Source organism: Acanthochromis polyacanthus, chromosome 21 (genome assembly GCF_021347895.1).
Source record: "Acanthochromis polyacanthus isolate Apoly-LR-REF ecotype Palm Island chromosome 21, KAUST_Apoly_ChrSc, whole genome shotgun sequence".
NCBI lineage: Eukaryota > Metazoa > Chordata > Actinopteri > Pomacentridae > Acanthochromis > Acanthochromis polyacanthus.
The window spans coordinates 799,229-815,786 of NC_067133.1; the positions used below are offsets into that span (position 1 = coordinate 799,229).

At 41.7% G+C, this 16,558-nt stretch overlaps 1 protein-coding gene across 2 annotated transcripts in view; it reads right to left on the bottom strand.

Moving 5' to 3' along the window:
• Positions 1-8,373, bottom strand: part of LOC110955468 (retinoic acid receptor alpha-B-like) — a 34,926-nt gene extending 26,553 nt beyond the window's left edge. The window contains exons 1-2 of one of the 2 annotated variants that reach the window (XM_051941198.1): positions 8,134-8,373; positions 1,939-2,169 (exon numbers count right to left, since the gene is read on the bottom strand). In XM_051941198.1, coding sequence (XP_051797158.1) covers positions 1,939-2,137 — 199 coding nt within the window. In that variant the 5' untranslated portion in view covers positions 2,138-2,169; positions 8,134-8,373. Of the gene's footprint in view, positions 1-1,938; positions 2,966-8,133 lie in introns of those variants that run through there. The other variant, XM_022200476.2, reaches the window with a different exon arrangement.
• Positions 8,374-16,558: the final 8,185 nt, after the last annotated feature.

Below are 16,558 nucleotides of genomic sequence, written 5' to 3' on the forward strand. Positions count from 1 at the left end.
CTGCTTCTACACGCCTCTCTCTCTCTCCGCTGCTTTTCACCAAACCGACCACAGTCCACTTTGCACTTTCCCTCTTTATGACTTGGCACAAAGGCCGTGTCACGGTGACATCACAGCGTCATCGTCCTAAGGTCACCGCCTGGAGCTGACTGGGTCCAACATGTGACGCTGATGAGGAGCGGCGATGCCAAATCGTAGCGGTTAGGATCCGTTTGTGACAAACGGGACGACCTATCCTGAGAGAATCGTACAGTTTTGAGCACCGAGGCTGAGAGGAAATATCCGTTTGTGTGTCACATTTAAGTATTATCATAACACCGAGTACTGAAATTGTCAAGAATTAACAGCCGGAATCAGTGAATGCCAGGAGCTGTTTACTGACTCATTCATCACGTAATCAAAACAGTCCCTTATACAAATAATATTTCAGTTTTTTTAAGTGAGGTTTTTGTACTGCTACACGACATTTTGGAAACGAGAAGTAAGGATTTGGTAGAAAATATTTATAATCCCCAAAACAAAATATCACAAAATGTATTAACTCAAACTTTTGAATGATACAGAACCATTTTCTGATCTTTTTGTGGAAATATTTTCCCTCTAACGTGGCAAAAATGTGATAAAAACGTGGCTTTCAGTCAAATTATCGCATATATTTATTATATTTTTACTCAAAATAAAACTTGAAGGCTCACACAAGCTCCTTAATGCCCAAAAGACACAAATAAAACAGCCATAAAATAACCATTATCAAAAATATCAATCCTAGCAGCACTTTTCTGCCCTTAACTAATGTTTTTTTTAATCAAACACTTACAATACTGTGTGCAATAACAAACCAATGCCATATAAAATGTGAATGTGAATGCAGCGTCACTTTCAATGGTTCAGATGCTCTTTACGTGCAATTTCCTGACCATATTTGTTCGATTTTTTGTTTTTATTTCATTTCATTTACCTCTCATGTTGTGTACATCTGCCCTGCTTTGCAAATGCTGTCCGATTTTTAATAATGTCTTGTCATTTACATTTGATTTTGTTTTTTAACGTTGATATTTTATTTCTTATTGGTTGTTTGAAGCAGAAGCTACTCATATTTTTGTGATGCCCCCATGTATGCTGACAATAAAGCTGTTTTCTCAATTAATCAGTTAACTTTTTCGTCTATAAAATCTGTGCAAACAGTGACAAAACTACTCATCAAAGCTTGCTAAAGCCCAACATGATAGTATTTCGAACTTCTCTGTTGTTTTGTTGTTGTACTGACTTAGCAAAAGCCCAACAGCCTGAAGTGGAGTTGCCTGAAAAATCTCTCAGGACTTTTCAACTCTGCACTCGTGAGAAGCACTAAGCCGGAGCTCAGGATGGACTGGATTTGGAGCACGCAGGGTTTGCAGGCAGCTCTTGACCTACTGAGATCCACTCCACTCAAAACAATCCCCAAGTTGTGTAATGCACGGTGCAGGGAAACAAAGACGACACTTTAATTCTGCCTCATGACACCGCCTCAAAGGTGGGTCATCTTGAACCGAATGGAAACCAGTAAAAAAAAAAAGCTGTCAGACTCGAAGACGCCTGGAAATCCACACTTGGACGGCATGAGGATGAAATCATACGCCAAACACACGGCAATCACAAGCTGAAAATGCATGCATTGATAGCTGCAAAACTGAAGAAAATGGGCCTTTATGAGATGCTTATGTTGCAGAATCTCCAAATGCAATGAGGAACTGGTGTTTACTACCCATTTCACAGACTAAAAAAGAAGTTGGGGCACCTGATGTTAGAAAAAAAAAAAGGTTGCTGGCATGTGTCCCAGTTGGCACCAGCTGAAGGATACATTCATTCCCCCTGAGCTGAGCTAAAATATCAAAGAATAACTACAGAGATCATGCATTTCACAAATCAAATCATGCAGTTGTTCAAGAGGACACTCACAGTGGCTGGATCCGCTCCAGTGTCTCCCCGTCACCAGCGAGCCTCCGAACGGACGCTGGAGTCCTCCCACCCCGGACAGGAGCCCCTTCTCCGGCCCGAGCCCCGGGGGTCTGTGGTAGTAGTCCATGCCGAGGAACGAGCCCGGGCTGGGGCTGCTGGGGCTGGGGCTCAAACCCACCACATCCACGCTTTCGTACATCCCCGAGAGGAGGGGAAGCGGCTGTTTGATCTCTTTGTATCAAATAGAGGAGAGAGGGGAAGGAAAGAAAGAAAAAAAGAGATCAAAGGACGGCGAGGAGAGACAGAAAGAGGGAGAGGAGGAGGGGAGGAAGAGTTCACATCTTCATAACAGACTGATAGGAGGGTGAGGAAGGGGGAGGAGAGAGGAGGAGATGACCGGTCCCAGTGACCTTTCAGCCCTTGGAGAGGAGGGGGGGACGAGCAGTCAAACTTTGCCGTCCTTTGTGTCGCTCTGCTCGGATGGATTTGTGCGTCCAAACGCTACAAGTGCTGCAGGAGTTGCAGCCCTTAGAAATAAATAAAATGAAATAGCGTCGGCCTAATGTTATAACACTACACCATCACACTGGCTCCGCTTCGCCGCCGCTAGCTCTTTTAAAAACACATTTTTACTCGCTCGCTGCCGTTTAAATCCCCCGCATGCCGTCAGTGAACGCAGCCGGGAAAAAAAGTGGCGAAAAGCGGCGTCCTCGTCCTCCTCCTTCCCGGTCTCCCCCGGTCGGTCGCTCCGGTTCACAGAGTCCACGGCGGGGAGAGGCGTAAAAAACACATTAATGCTGAATGCGAGGCGTCATGGTGAAGTTGCAGCCGAGCGGCGGAGCGACCAGAATGTAGGGGGGGAAAAGTGGCGGCGGAAGCGGGGAGATTAATCCGAGACAGTCGGTCGTCTGCGTCCGCCGCTTGTTGCTGGTTTGTGGAGGTCCAGCGGCGGTGCAGGCGGAGTGTCCTGTGGTAACCTCTGCTCCGTACCCGGCGGCCTCTCTCTCTCTCTCTCTCTCTCTCTCTCTCTCTCTCTCTCTCTCTCTCTCTCTCTCTCTCTCTCTCTCTCTCATGAGCGAGTCGACACCAGCTGCGCGCGAGCTCCACCTACCTGCCCTGCGCGAGCCTCTAAAAATGCTCCACCATTAGCCACATGTAGCTAAACCTGAGCTAATTAGGGTCCGAGCACCGAGGGTGCGAAGGACAGGCGGTGCCAGGGCACCGACTGTCCAAGGCACCAGCGGTGCCAAGGACCCTATTGAAACCCTAGGGTTTATTATTATTATTATTATTATTATTATTTTTTTTTTTTTTCTCCCGTAAAGTAAATTGGCTTTTTGGCGGCCTTATCATACTCCAAAACGCGTGAAATTTGGCATGCACATCAGGACTGGCGAAAAATTTGATATTTTATGGGAGTTGCGCATGTGCGTGGCAAAATGGCTCTATAGCGCCACCTGCAAAGTTGAAAAAGTAGTCATTAGGCCAACTGCCACAATGTTTCATGTACAGCTACAATATTTGGTGGGCATATGCACAACATCTGGACACACCAAAAAGTCAATTACAGCCACGCCCTAAACCCAACAGGAAGTCGGCCACCTTCAATTTGCTGTAAATTTTTCAAACTTAATCGCTCCTCGGGAAATGACTTGCCTTTTTGGCGGCCTTATCATGAACCAAAACGCGTGAAATTTGGCGTGCACATCAGGACTGGCGAAAAATTTGATATTTTATGGGAGTTGCGCATATGTGTGGAAAAATGGCTCTATAGCGCCACCTGCAAAATTGAAACAGTGGTCATTAGGCCAACTTCCACAATGTTTTATTTACAGCTACAATATTTGGTGGGCATATGCACCACATCAGGACACACCAAAAAGTCAATCACAGCCACACCCTAAACCCAACAGGAAGTCGGCCATCTTGAATTTGCTGTACATTTGTCAAAATTTATAGCTCCTAGTGGATAAGTCTGAGAGAACTGAAATTTGGCCAGTACATGCACCAGACCTTTCTGATGAAAAGTTATCAAAAACTCAACCAGAAGCCAAAAGGTGTGGCCATGGCGGAGCCTCAAACAACTGATCCTTCGCCATGAAACAGGAAGTGGTGTCTAATTCTTCTCAACATGCTCCAATCTGCCTGAAACTTTACATGTATGATGACAGTCCTGTCCTGATGTCATCCACATAGGGATATTCATTGACAGTCATAGCGCCACCTTGTGGTTTCAGGAAATAGACATCTTTTACACTTTCATGCCCTATTGTTACCCGGTTGATCATATTCACTTCAAATGCAGTGACAACAGCCTAAACACATTGATGATGCATCCCAGTGAAAATGGTGACTTGTCATCAAAGGGCGTGTCTGTGGCGGCCAAACCAATTTCGATGTTTCGCCATGAAAATTTAACGATTCATATCTCAGCTGAACAACATCCTATCTGCCTCAGACTTCACATGCTGGATACCAGGTCCAGTCTGAACACATCCACACTCATAAATTCTGAAAAAGTCATAGCGCCACCTGTTGGTAATAGTAAGTTTAAGGCCTTATATTTTCAGGTACAATGGCCCCAAACTTGGTGATATCATGCTGGAAATTGGTCAGTCGAGTCTTCACCTCTTGACAATCACACACTGTGAAGGGTGTGACATTTCATGTAACGCTGTTGCCGTAGCAACCAAATATCGCCATGAAAAACAAAGCCCTTTCTGACAGGTTAGGAATACTCCAATGCTCACAAAAATTACCACACACATCACCATTGACCCAAGGAACAACACTGTATGCATCTCGGCACTGCACATGCTATAGCGCCCCCTACAGTATTTTTAACAAACAGCCCCCCAGCACGTTTCACCTACATCCATGAAATTTGGGAGGCTTATAGAGCACATCAGGACGCACAAAAAAGCCTCTTGGAGCCATGTCCTAAACCCAACAGGAAGTCGGCCATCTTGGATTAATTGTGAGATTTTTGATGATTTTTCTCATTTTTGAGAGTTAATACCTCCTCGGGGATAATTCCAGGAGACCTGAAATTTTGTCAGTCCACACAGCAGGACTTGGTTTGGAAAAGTTATCAAAAGTTTAACCAGAAGCCAAATGGCGTGGCCATGGCGACCATCAGCGTTTTGATGCTTCGCCATGAAACATCAACTGCTGTATAACTCTCCTCTGCATGCTCCAATCTGCCTCAAACTTTCCATGTGTGATCACAATCCAATCCTGATCACATCTACAGGCCAACAGACACTCTCAGTCGCAGCGCCACCTGATGGAGGGACAGTAAATGCTGTATAACTGGCCTCTACATGATCAAATCAGCCTGAAACTTTTCATGAGTGATCAGAGTCCAACCCTCATCACATCCACTGTGTGAAATACACTCTGAGTTACAGCGCCACCTGGTGGATAGACAGGAAATGCTCTATAACTGCTCTGAACATGCTACAGTCTGGCTGAAATTTTAAATGTATGATTGGACTCTGGTCCAGATGCGATTCAGAGGCCGACATACACTCTCAGTCACAGCGCCACCTGGTGGACGTGTGTGGATTCACGACCAGCGTGGATGCGAGGACCCGTCCATCGCTGCTTGCAGCTTTAATTCACTAAATATAATCGTGCAAAAACACAATATTCCTGTTAAGACATGTAACAATACTAGCTGTTGCTCCATTCACAATGAAAAAATACAGTTTTACGTGTTAATATAAGAGAGAACCTGATGCAAATGGCGAAATTTTTGTTTCCAAATAGCGAAATGGAATGATAACATGAAAGTACAGTAATTGCATAAAATTTTCCAATTTAATCACTTTTCAGCAGTGAATCATTGAACTTAATGAGGTTATTTTTGACAAAATATACTCAAAAAAGACTTTTATGTCAAAGTAAATACAGATACTGTTATGTGCATGACTGGCTGTTAAATCATAATCCGACAACTTGCTGCCTTAACAAGAGAAAATACTGTTAAATATTGATATAAAGAGCTTTAAGAGTAATTTGATACTAAACAACTGGATGCAAATGACAAAATTTTTGTTTCCAAATGGAGAAAATGGGATGAAATGGTGAAATGAAACTAATGAGGAACTGAAAATACAGTAATTGTAGATTTAAAAAAACAATTATCGCTTTTCAACATTGAATCACTGAATTTGACTCGACTTTTTGACAACAATATACCCAAAAAAGACTCTTTCATGTCAAAAATCTAAATCCGACTACTTGCTCCCTAACAAGAGAAAATATGGTGTTCCATATTAATATAAAGGGCTTTAAGAGTAAATTGATACTGAACAACCTGATGAAAATGGGAAAATGTTTGCTTCCAAATGTAGAAAAAAATATTTTTTTATACTTTATAGAAGAGCAATAAAATAATTGTGGAAGTTTTTCAAATTTATCACTTTTTAACATTGAATCCTTGAATTTAATTTGGCATTTTGGACAAAAAAAATGACCAAAAAAGACTCTTTCATGTAAAAAAAAAAACAGATTTCTACTCAGTGATGTAATGTAAGTGCAGTGAATGTGCCTCTAGTGATGTAGCATGAGTCTCACAGGATGTAGGATGTCAGTATAAGTCAGCTGGCTTTCTGCTTCCTTATTTTTCACAAAGGGAAACAATGGCAACGCTGACAATTTCAAGGTTTGCCAAGAATCTGTAGGGCTAAGGTCTATAGTTAACACACACTTTCAATTCAGTTCAATTCAACTTGCTTTACTGGCATTACATGGAAGGAAATTTTTTAAAATATAGATATATATAATAAATAGAATAAAATGAAGCACAAGATAAAAAGAGTAAGAAAAGCCCCCCAAAAGAGAAATGCAAACCAAAGTGTATACACCTCCTGTCAAAAGTTTTGACACACTTTGTCATTCAAATAAATTAGAACCCGTCTCAAAACTTTTGACAGGGGGTGCATGTGTTTGGCTTGTGTGTCTGTGTGTTCTGTGTAGAAGAAGCTATACCAACGTAATTATTTGTCACATTTAGCTATATTAAATTATTGCATACGTTACGTGTTGACCTGTATCGTAACAATCCTCTGTGCTCTTACCTGTATCTGACATACAGCTAAGAGTACATCCACTCTGGTCCTGTGCTAAGTGTAGCTTTGAGGCATTTGTACTTTATTTGAGTGTTTCCTTTACAGCTCTACTGTACGACATTTCAAAGGGAAATACTGTACTTTTTAATCTGGTATATTTATCTGAGTTATTTTTTAAAAATACAGACTGCTATTTTACATACAAACTGTATCAATATGGGGTTACATTTGTGCCATAATAATTGAACAAAATCTTTCAACCAAAATTAAATTGAAGGCTGTAATATAATTCTAAAACATTACAGTAATGCTACATTTAAAATATCTCCATCTTTTTTTAAGGTCAGGATTTTTTTCCCCACTTTTTTGCTGCTTAATTTTTTCTGCTTCGCTTCAAAATTTTTCAGTTTCAGTTCAGAATTTCTCACTTTCGCTACTTGATTTTCTGTTTCGTTTCTGACACAGAGCTCGGGTGTTACTTTTGGACGGATAGGTCAACGGAAAAGAAGTGTTAAGAGTTCAGATATCTCCCCCCCAGCTAGATCTATTTCTCATAACTAGCTATTATAATACAAAATGACTCCTATTATTAATTATAAATAACCATAATGATGTCATAGATCTCTTTGATTGAACTACCCATATTCAATCTGAACATGACTGGTACGTAAAACATCAGTTCTAATTATCCAGTACTATATTATGTTATAAAACGAGATAATCAGGCATCTATCTGTGCAGCAGATTATTTCTGTATTTAAATATATACAAATATGCCTCTATAAAGTTGTTCGTATAGGAATACATTAATCAATTAACTATTTTTTGAAAATGTCAGTGTACTTCAAAATCAACAATCAGTGTTTCTAATATATCTGTATATGTCAACTGGAGTTTTCAGTTGCTCCAGAAAGTATTTAAACAGTTAAATCATCAGAGAGATGGTTGAAAAGTTGCATAAAATGTTAGATATGGTATTAAGCACAAGTTTAAACTGATATATTCTCTGCTACAACAAATGAATCTGTCATCTAAATGGCAAGAAAAAGAGGGAAAAAAGGCAAATTCTGATTATCAAATTGAGTGAAATGTGTCATATATAATAATGACTATAAAATACCTTGGAAACGCTTCGTTCAAAGCAGCTGCATGAATGACAGAAACCTGTGAAGAGGAAAGTCGAGCATGATGTCCTTGGATTCTGGCTCTTCAGCTTTTGTCCTTCGGAGTTATTATCAAAAAATGCAAAACTCAAAGTGACAGAGAACCAGAAAGCTCAGCAGGAGATTGAGCCGCATAATTGTTGGTAAGATTAAGAAAGAATCAGTCAAGATGCAACTCGGTTTACAGACCATTTCAAGCGGGATCGATGAGTATGGATGAAGAGAGAAGGTGACGAGGCGGAAAATTTCATAAGCTCCACAGATAAGACAGCTACGATTACATTTGGAAAAGAGCACTCGGAGAAAAGACAGCAGCTTTGTAGAGACGTGTTATTTTGGGATGAGTTCAAGTGATAAAAACAACAATTCACCTCCAACCAGCCTACACTAAAGCTGCAGTAAAAGTGGAGGTAGAGGCTTCTAAATCTGGAGCTGTTTCTGCTTGAACCATTTAAGTTGTTTTTATTGACAGAAGAAGAAATAATTATGGAATCTGTAAAGACATAATCACAACGAACCCAACTTTTAATCAAATGTGTGCAAGATATATCCCACGGACTTCAAATATATATCGAGCCAGACAGAGTATTTTAACTATTAAATTATTAGCATATTTTTCTCAAGTGCTGAATTTTCTGTCTAATTTGACCCATCTGCTTTTCTAGAAGCCTGAAAAGCATTTAAGTGAAATGCATTCAAATTATTCTAAGCACTTGCATGGATTTTTGCACATGCAGATGAAGAGGCGCATTAGCACTCATTCATGCATTCATGCATACACACACCTACACACACACACACACACACCTACACACACACACACACCTACACACACACCTCAGCCCTCTTCCTATAAGTGAGTATATGTCCTTGCTCTGAGGCCTCTCTGTATTGATTAGCTGCTGGTTAAAATATGAGCGGAGAAAGGCGAAACACATCACATTCATTGCTGCCTGTTAATCGATGCAGGGCATTAAATCTGTGGAAACCACGGAGGCAGGGGTGAGGTGAAAGTGGGGATGGGGGGCAGCAGGAAAAGAGCAGGAGGATGATGATGATGATGGAGATGAGGGTGAGAGATAGCGGAGTTAAATGTCGAAGCAGCAGCAGACAGACAAAGGGGAGAGAAAAGGCAGAAATCTGCATGACACACCGGTGAGAAGCAGGAATAACCTCATAGAGAGCACAAGGAGAGAGCGCTGAGATGTATTCAAATGAGGCAAGTGGAAAATGATTGTGCTCTCACCAATAACACCTTACATACACTTGTGTTGTACGTACAATGAATGAGTCGCTCTGAATCTGCTCACCAGCGCATTGCAGTGCAGTTCATGATGCTCTCCCTACTTTTTGTCAGTTTCTTCTCTCACTTGAACATTCAGGATTGTGCAATAGTGGAACAGAGCGATGCTTCTTTTTCTTCATAAACTATTTTTGCCGAGGCGCACCAGCGGCTACACATAAAGTCTGAAGTACAATGAAATTACACGTGTTCAGAAGCATGCTGTGACATTTATTCAGATAACACGTGGTGAAAGAAACAGCATCAAGTGTAAACAGAATATATGCTCCAGGCAGAACAGTAAGTGGCAGCCTAACAAAGTTTTCCCCTTTTGTTGCTTTGAACTTTGAATTGTGGTCAGTTTAACTTGACTTCTTGAAAAGAATTTACAAAAAAAGATTCTTGTATGTCAAAGTGAGGACAGATTTCTGTTAAATAATGTTAATAAAATGGAAAATGAGTGATTGCATAAGTAGTCACCCTTTTTAAATAAGCATGTAGGAGACTTACCTTTGGCCAGAATTTCAGCATTTGGACACCAGAATGTTTTGCAACTCTTCTTTGCAGAGTTGCTGAAGTTCTGTCATGTTGCTCGAGGATCATAAGTGAACAGACCTTTTTAAATCCAGCCACCAATCTTAATTATATTGAGGACTGTGCTCTGAGTCGGCCATTTTTAACCATTTCTGTGTAGTTTTGGCTTTATGCTTTGAGTCAGTATCTTGAGGGGACACAAATCTTCTCCCAAGTCACACTTCTCTTTCAGATTACACATTTTTATACTTTCCTATATTCATTTTGCCCTCCGACTCTACAAGCCTTCCAGGGCCAGCTGCATAGAAGCATTCCCGCATCATGATGCTGCCACCACCATGCTTCATTGTAGGCATTGTGTGTTTGTAAAGATATGCATTGGTGTCTGCCAAACAAAACATGGAGTCAGCGGGCCTTAAAGCTCAATTTGAGTCTCATCAGACCAACAAACCTTCTTCTGGTTGACTTCAGAATCTTACACATGGCTTTCTGGTGAACTCTAGTTAAGATTTAATTTGAACTTTTTCCAGTATTGACTTTCTCTTTGCCATTCTTCCATAAAGACTCGACCGACACTCTCTTCCATCTCAGCTGCTGAAGCTTGTAACTCCTTCAAAAGAGTCATAGGAGGCCTTCCTGTCTAGCCTCTCTCTTGCACAATCATCTATTTGTGTCATGTTCCTTTCATTACTTAATGATGGATCAAACTGTGGCTGTATTTATTTGGCTTCAGCACAGACATAGTAAGGTGTATATTATGCATGATAAGAAGCAAAGGGGGGCATAGTTCCATCCAGGGTGATAACTGTTGATTAAAAAAGTATGTATATGATACACTGAAATTACGGGTGTAGCCTTAACGATGCAGCGGCTTTACTTTTCATGCACTGATTCATCTAAATGTTGAAGTTGATGAGCTTATTAAAATGGCCTACAGACAATGAAATGCTCAGTTAAACCCTAGCTAAATTGCTAAAACACAGCAGAATATAGTAAACAACTGTTAAGTTTTAGTAAAAGAGTGGACCCAAATGTGGAACACTGAGACCAAGAAGACGGTTAAAAGGTTTACTGCCATGTTAGTAGTGTTGTGGAAAGAAGGAGGTGCAGGAGGTAGACTGAGATTGCAGAGGGGGGCAGGCAGGTTGGAAAACAAGGGAGAATGAGTCACAAAGGGAGCCCTAGGAGAGAATTCACGGAGCAAATACACCGAAAACATGAACCCATTGGAGCTTTTAAATCAATAGTGGACACTGGTTGTACACAAGTTGTTTGTTTTGGCAGAAACTAAGGTAACTGTGGTAAATTGAACTCATAACAGAGAGGGTTGGTCTGAGAGCGTCTACTACTACAGAAAAACTAAAGTAGAACCCAGGGTTGATATACTGCAGGAGGTGACGAGGTAAAGCTGAACAGGTATGGTGATGCCAGTTGGGCAAAGGAAGCCATACCCCAGAATACAAAAGCCCAGACAGAAATATCTCAACGCGAGTCTTCACACTCAAAGACTCATGGACCGCTTAGTGCATGAGGGCTCAAATGTCAATCAGCTGTCAAAGTGCCAGGGGGCTCTGATGTGGACTTTCTGAAGCTATTATTTGCCCTTTCTATGAGATGCTTGTCCGTTAAGTCTGTGATTTAAAGTGCTTAGTGCTTAGTCCTGTGTCTGGTTTGCTAAGGCCTGCCAGGCATGAATGTCTCCATCTTGAGTCCACGAGAGTCTGTGCAAACACCTCCAAGGACATCTGTGTGCAGCCCAAAATTTGCACAGACCACACTGCAAGGGCAACAGTGCCTGGCAGTAATGAGCATGACTAGAATATGTAAACACAACCTGAAGCACATACATGAGGTAGAGTCATAGCTACGTGTCCATGGTGTCGGTAGATGTCCACAGAGCTCAGAAAGTTATTAAAGGGACCTGTTTCCATGGCAAAACAAAATGCATGGTTGAAGCTTTCCAGGGCCTGCTGCCACCATGATGCTGCCACCACCATGCTTCATTGTAGGGACAGTGTGTTTGTACTGATGTGCAGTGTTTGGTGTCCACAAAACATGGCATGACCGATTTCAATGCATAGTTGCAAGATAAAAACAACTCCAAGTTATTTTTAGGTTGCAAACATTATTTTTATTGGTTGGGTTTACTTAATAATGTTGGTAACTGCATCAACTTAACATCTAAACTAAATTCAAGTTGAGGTTGACTGAATGAAATTGGCTTTATACCTCAAATTCTTTTCAGTTTAGGATCCTCTGCTGTCTTAACATGCCTGGACCATTTCAAAAAGCTAGGATCATAATTCAAAAACCTTCTAATGTAGAAGAAAAGCTGATTCCCTAACTCAGCGTAACTTGTTGACTGAACATAATTTCATTAGAAGTTGTCATAACCCTGAAAGACTAATGCAAGCTGATTTTATTCATTGAGCCCAAATGTTGTTTTATAGAGTGAAGGGAGTATAATCAAGGCCTTAGGATGGAGATAGGGATCGAGCATTCACAGGGAGGGGAGCATTGCAAGAGCCAAGACATGACAGGATATTTTACAGCTTTGTTTTATTTGATACCAGTACCAGGATCTGCATGATACCAGAACTAAACTCGCCACTACTGACATAATGCAGCACTCACCTAATTCTAAACTAAACTAAATCTTACAACAAACAGCCTTTCAAAGGTCTGTTCCAAATTGAAAAACAGCCTAAATGTCCTCACTCCTGAGGTCTAAATCTCAAATTGGTCCTCACAAATACAGACAGCATGCAGCACACAAGCGCAGAAACCATGACATACTGGTTTATATCTACAGCCCAAACAAACAGTTCAAGAATCACGAAGCTCAGCAGTCCTCTGACAGGCCTGACACACTGTCTGCCCTGCCTCTCTCTCTTTCTCAACACACACACATGCAGCCGTCTCTAACTGCAGCACATTTTGGCACCACGTCTTCCCCGTCAAACCGTCTTCGACCTGGAGTCTCTTCTTCCCTCGCTTTAATCCTCGGCTCAGCGGCAACAAAGATAAACAGGTAGCAGACAGGGAGACGGGCCGGCGTACGGGACGACAAACAGGCAGTAAAAGATTGCGCTTTTGTGGTTTCATGTGCGCGGTTGCGGTTTATTCCAGCTCAGTAAGCAGAGATACAAACTCACAGAAGAGAATGTGTGAATGAGGGGGGGAAAAGAAGCGAGAGGTCGATGGAGCATGAGGGATGTGGGGAGAAAAGGGGGGAGGTTAGACGGAGAGCCACATAACATTTATGTTATGTGAACAATTTGAACAATGTATTTTGATTTTATGTGTTTATTTTGTCTGTGGGGCATTGAGGCTGGCCAGGGATAAGTTGGCAACCACATATAAGGGAAGTGGTAACAAACACTCCAAACTTGAACTGAAAGGCTGAAAAAATAAGATAATACGTTGTAAGATATCTTACCAACATGCCAAGTGCAGTCTGGAGAAGTTGTTTAGGTATGAAGCGGTTCAAGTCAACAAGTGTGAATCAGCCAACTGTAAATGAGAGCAGAAGTGAGACAATAGAGGGTTTTAGTTCACATTTTTAACCTTTATGAAATGCAACAACAGAGTAGAGCCTGGATGGAATGTATCGCATGTAAAAAGAGTAATGTTAGACCAAAAATCCTCTTGGTTGTGGCCACCCGACAATAATGGTAGGTTGTACTGACCTACGCTGGATGACACATCTGCATCACGACATGGTGATGAGAGGTTGAATCACTAGAGATCAGCTATTCTTAAAGCCCTAATGGACTGATCATTTTAAAACCGTCTGACCAAAATGTAGAACTCGCACACCAGCCAGCCACAACATGACAATCACTCGTCTAAAATTGTGTTGGTTCCACTTACGCCGTCAAAACAGCTCTGACTGGTCAAGGTATGAACTCCAAAGACCTCTGAAGACTTATGTCGGGAAATGTCCAGGTCAACAAATGTCACACTCTTACTCCATAAAGATCTAACATCTGTCAAATTAGCGCTATATCCAAATCTATATGCTCCTTCATATGTTCCTCCATGGTATCAGACACCAAGACGTCAACAGCAAATCCTTTAAGTTCTGGAAGTTGCAAGGTGGGACCTCTGAAATGAGATCTGGGCAATTTGGAGGCCAAGTCAACACCCTGAACTCTTTGTTGTGGTCCTTAAACCATTGCTGTAACAAAGTTTGCAGTGTTGCATGGAGCATTATTCTGCAAATAAAAGCTGTATGGTCTCTGCTTCGGTCCCGTTCACAAGTCACAGTAACATCCATATGAATGCCAGGACCCAAGGTTTCCCAACAGAACCTTGTCCTGAGCATCACACTGCCTCTTTGCCTTCTTCTCAGAGTACATCCAGAGATAAACAACACACAAATCATCCATATGGCACAAAGACCAGGCCACCTTCTTCCATTGCACCATGGTCCAGCTATGACTCATGCCCACTGCAGGAACTTTTATCAGTAGATTGAAGTGAGCTTAGACACCCTAGTCTGCAGCTACACAGCAAATTGTGATGCATTTTGTGTTCTGACACTTTTCTACTATAGCCAACATCTTCATCAGTTCGTTCTACATTAGGTCCTCTGTGTCGTGAAAACCGGATCCTATTGTCATTCATCGTCATATTCTGCAGACATGATACTCAATCGTCAATCAGTCATTCAAATACAGAACAGATTTCTATTCCATCAAGTGCCGTGAATGACATCAGGACGACAGCGAGCAGCGGCTACTGCAACAAGAGTGTCCATGAAGGAGAGAAGAGTGTGAATGGAGGAGCGTGAGGTGTGGAGGAGATGGAGGACGGATCAGAGTAAGAGGTTACATGAAGGTGACAGTTTCATACATATCTGAGAACCTGCATTCATATGTCATTATTAATGGATAAGTCTGGTTATTCTCTCTGTTTGTCCTGAATGGTAACAAATCACAAGAGGAGCAACACCGACAACCACTAACAAGTATCATGGGTGTATCACAGTGTTATATTTTATTCCTCTGTGCCATAAAGTTGAATAAAAATATACATGAGGGACGCTTACTCTTGTACCGGGTTTCATGTTTCTTTATTGCCGTGAACACACACTGTAGTTTACTTTGTATCACATATGTTGAGCCTGTTTCACAAAAATGATTGGCAAACACTTCTTACATGCAAATTGCGAATGCTGACAGTAACACATCGGACAAAAGACTGTTGCTGGCAAACTGCAATAAATTTGGATGTGTTGAAATGGAGGAGGGGAAAATAAGGTGACAAATTGCAGCTTGCATGTTGCAAATTTGGTGCAATTGGTCCCGAATGCAATATACAGTCAGTAGTGCACCAGATGTGTTTGATTAAAGACCACATCCAGGTGTCTGCAGACAGAGGTGAACTCAACACATCCGACTTACATGTGCTTCTGTACATATGTCCGCTACAGTACGCAGACAGTGGACAAGAAAATATAATGGCGACCTTGTGACAGCAAGAAGAAGAGCTGCATTGTTTATTGTGTTTGGATGGACAACAGGAAAATGACAAAAAGAGAAAATACAGTTTGCAACCACATGACAAGCATCGTGGTATACACACTGAGCACACAACAAGCCTCCAGTTTACTCGTTTGCATGTGAACTGTGCAGACGGCACATGCAACCTCAAATTTCGGCGTACATTTTATTTTTGCCCGCAATCCAATCCGAGTTATTATCCCCCGCCTCCACGAAGTGGAAAAGGGGGATATAGGTTTGGCCTCCGTCCGTCCGTCCGTCCGTCCGTCCGTCCATGCGTCCATGCGTCCGTCCGTCCGTCCGTCCGTGCGTGCATCCGTGCGTCCGTCCGTGCGTCCGTCCGACATGAAGGGGACAGCTTTTCTCAGAAACTATTACAGCTAGGATTACGAAATTTAGTGTGCAGCTTCACACCATTGACACCTTGATCAAGTTCGAAAATGAGACCTGTGCGATAATATTTAACAGAGTTATGGCCCTTGATCACTATCTTGGATATAGACTCATAGACATCACATGTGGCGGGGGATATTGATGACCATGTCGTCTTGTTTGATATTTATTTTCTGCCAATTCCTAATCCCAGTCCAATGATGTGCTCCAAGACAGTATGCTTTTTAAGTACTCAAGTATACTGAATGGCTGTAGTACCTAGTTGCTCTTATTAATATAGCTAATTTTGGGGTGAGGCAACACCAAGCACCACCAGAACTGAAGAAGCCTCTTGGATGAGAGGTGAAACGTCTTCAAGGAACTTTCTTAAAGTCCAGTGGATTGATTTAAACTACTTTGGATGTCTTGGTATGCGTTATCGCTGCCGGTTAGGCCTTGGTTCCTCTTTGCAGCGTTTCATGGAAAATTACGGATCACAGTTTCATATGAGTTACACACCACACAGTTATATAATAACACAATGAAAAAGAAAATTTAATCATAAAATGCAATAATTTTCAAAACAGTTGACAACGCCTAAGTGTCTTCACTCATTAACTGATAACCTCTACTGTCATACAAATGGGCCTTTGTTCCTTTTCTTTTAGGGGGATGAACACAGTCCAT